This window comes from Triticum aestivum, chromosome 4A (assembly GCF_018294505.1).
Source record: "Triticum aestivum cultivar Chinese Spring chromosome 4A, IWGSC CS RefSeq v2.1, whole genome shotgun sequence".
NCBI classification, from domain to species: domain Eukaryota; kingdom Viridiplantae; phylum Streptophyta; class Magnoliopsida; order Poales; family Poaceae; genus Triticum; species Triticum aestivum.
The window spans coordinates 693,567,835-693,571,045 of NC_057803.1; the positions used below are offsets into that span (position 1 = coordinate 693,567,835).

General features: G+C 50.0%; 1 protein-coding gene across 1 annotated transcript; it reads left to right on the top strand.

Annotated features, from left to right (window-relative positions):
* Positions 1-1,108: 1,108 nt before the first annotated feature.
* Positions 1,109-2,872, top strand: LOC123088192 (protein CANDIDATE G-PROTEIN COUPLED RECEPTOR 7). The gene has a single exon (XM_044510383.1). The coding sequence runs from the start codon at positions 1,173-1,175 to the stop codon at positions 2,538-2,540; it is 1,368 nt and encodes a 455-aa protein (XP_044366318.1). The 5' UTR covers positions 1,109-1,172; the 3' UTR covers positions 2,541-2,872.
* Positions 2,873-3,211: the final 339 nt, after the last annotated feature.

Sequence of the window (3,211 nt, forward strand, 5' to 3'; positions counted from 1 at the left end):
GACTATAACTTGTGATTGTTCTTCTTTAAATCATCATCAGATTCAATATTGTAAGTAACCAAGATTTTTTTCTTTAAATTTACGCATTAAGTTGATTGATATTTTGAGATTAGCACTGGGAGATAAAATTAGATTATATGGTTTTAACGGTACTCCATCTATTTAGACATAAGAAAATCTCGTGTGTAGGCAATAATTGATCTGAACATTGCTCAAGGCTCATTATGTTTGTAGTTTTCTTTTATACTTTGATTTTTTTGATGGATAACATTCGTTTCACGAGAATGAAGGTACTAGAATTTTACAGGGTTGTCCTCATTTCTAACGATTCTTAGCATTAGGTAAGGTATTGTGAAAAATTTATAAGGATTGAAGTGGACATGACATTTCAATTCTACTACTCCCCTCACTCATATTAATTGTCGTAGCTTTAGTCGGAGGGAGTAGCTAATTATCCGTGTGCCGCAATATGGTTCAACATCAATCGTGTCCGACATAAGCTTACACCCACCATATTCTAGATCTTGGTTTGATTTGAGCATGTGTAGGGGAAGACGATAAGTATTTTGATTTAGTTGAGGTTTTGGTAAGATTTGATTTCACCGAGTTAATGCATTGCATTGTTTCTAGTAGGCGAGGGAAATATCGATTTGATTTAAATTATTTCAAACCAAGGAGGGGGACGCGTGAAGATGAAAATATCCAATGAAGGGGGAAGGAGGTGAGGATAATCATATCAAATTTCCTTTAATAGTACTCCCTCCGTTCCGAATTACTTGTCTTGGATTTGTCTAGATACGGATGTATCTAGCATCTAGACTTATTTTAGTGCTAGATACATCCGTATCTAGACAAATCTAAGACAAGTAATTCGGAACGGAGGGAGTACTTAGAGATAGAGATAGAGATAGAGAAAGAGAAGATACATTTTTGCAATTTGGAAATCCTGTGAGCCGAATGAGCCTTAAATGTGAGCCGAATTATAAAAGAGGAAAATTTCTCACCCGAGTCTCCTCGTCGTCGTCGGGCCGGCCGGACCGACGGAGCCCTGAGCCCTGAGCCCGTCCCCTTTACCGACAAATCACGCGACCGCGTGCCCACCAAATCCCAAATCTCACCGTCTCCGCCCCCTCCCCCCTCCCCTCACCCCCAGATCGCACCAACCGCCGCCGATGGCCGCCGCCGCCCCGCCGCTCGCCGCGGCGCTCCTGGCCGTCCTGCTGGCGCTCGCGGCCCCGGCGGCGGCCGAGATCCGCTCCACGGCGATCCGGGCCGACCCGCGCACCATCATCCCGCTCGACGAGTTCGGCTTCTCCAACCAGGGCGTGCTGGAGCTCAACGTCACCGGCATCGCCTTCGACCCGCCGGCCTCCCCGGACCTCGACCTCTCCCAGTTCGGCTTCTTCCTCTCCACGCTCGACGCCTGGGTGCACGTCCTCCGCCAGCTCCAGGACCTCGAGGTCACCTGCGCGCTCCAGTCCGACCTCGTCAGGCTCGCCTACTCCTTCGACCGCCTCCGGCCCCCCGCCAACCCCGCCGGCGTCGCGGTCGCCCGCTCCTCCTCCTTCACCCTCGCCTTCCGCGTCACCGAGCCCGGCCAGTACACGCTCGTCTTCGCCAACTGCCTCGCCGGCGCCGGCGGGGACCTTAAGGTCTCCATGGACGTCAGCTCCGCCATGTACAACGTCGACCCGGCCACCGGCCAGCGGGCCTACCTCTCCGTCGGCTCCTCCGCGCTGCCCTCCATCTACTTCCTCTTCTGCGTCGTCTACGCCGCGCTCGCTGCGGGATGGGTCTCCATCCTGCTGCGCAAGCGCACCGCCGTCTTCCGGATCCACTACTTCATGCTCGCCGTGCTCGTGCTCAAGGGCTTCAACCTCCTCGCCGAGGCCGAGGACAAGTCCTACATCGAGCGCACCGGCACCGCCCACGGCTGGGATGTGCTCTTCTACATCTTCAGCTTCCTCAAGGGGATCTCGCTCTTCACGCTCATTGTGCTCATCGGCACCGGCTGGTCCTTCCTCAAGCCCTACCTGGCGGACCGCGAGAAGAAGGTGCTCATGGTCGTCATCCCCCTGCAGGTCGTCGCCAACATTGCGCAGGTGGTCATCGATGAATCTGGGCCGTATGCCCGAGACTGGGTCACCTGGAGGCAGATATTCCTGCTGGTGGATGTGGTCTGCTGCTGCGCCATTCTCTTCCCGATTGTCTGGTCAATCAAGAACCTCCGGGAGGCTGCCCGCTCCGACGGGAAAGCGGCGGTGAACCTGATGAAGCTCACCCTTTTCCGCCAGTACTACGTGGTTGTCATCTGCTACATTTACTTCACGCGTGTTGTGGTGTATGCGTTGGTGACCATCACCTCGTACCGGTACCTCTGGACTAGCGTCGTGGCTGGAGAGATTGCCACCCTTGCATTCTATGTGTTCACTGGGTACAGGTTCCGGCCTGAGGTGCACAACCCATACTTTGCGATTGATGATGATGAGGAAGAGGCTGCAGCTGAAGCACTCAAGTTGGATGATGAATTTGAGCTATGAGTACTATAATTTGGCGGCCTATTCCCTGCCAGTGCTACACAGGTGTTATATGTGCTTCTACAGGACAAGTGCTTTTCACAAGACAAATGCGATAGACTGGTATCTAGTCCATACCCTTTTGTTTTTCATTTGAAGTTAGTTAACATTTTGCATTACTGTAATTTGGTATCAACCACCCTGTGCGTGTGTCAAGCAATGCAGCAGCTTGATTGTACTTAAATACATTCTTGAGATCAGCTGTTCTTCATTGTACCTCTGTAGCTATTGTTGTATCTAGATGTTTACTTTCTGTCTGGTAAAAGAAGTTGAGTGTGATTCAGTTTGTTGATTCATATGATGCTAATTGTTGCTCTGAGTTCTGACTTATTCTGCATTACTCGTATGCATGTCCTGTTGCTTTTGTTCTGTAGGATCCTTTTGTTGTATAACGGGGAAACAAATTGAAGTCTACAATGCACTTGAGTAGGTGAACACAGAAATTACTGGCTGGTACCTAGAGCAGCACAGTACGTCGCAAATATTGTTTGTATTTCACATGATTCTGACCTACTTGCATGTTTCATGTGCATTATAATTGTGTTGCGTATGCTTTGATAGTACTGTGAAGGTTTAACATATAAGCATCACCTTGGTCCTTGAAATTTTGTCCCTAGAGTCAGTACACCTGTCTA

What these genes read in the sequence shown, in the direction of transcription:
- LOC123088192 (XM_044510383.1), top strand. Translation starts at nt 1,173, where the DNA reads ATGGCCGCCGCCGCCCCGCCGCTCGCCGCGGCGCTCCTGGCCGTCCTG.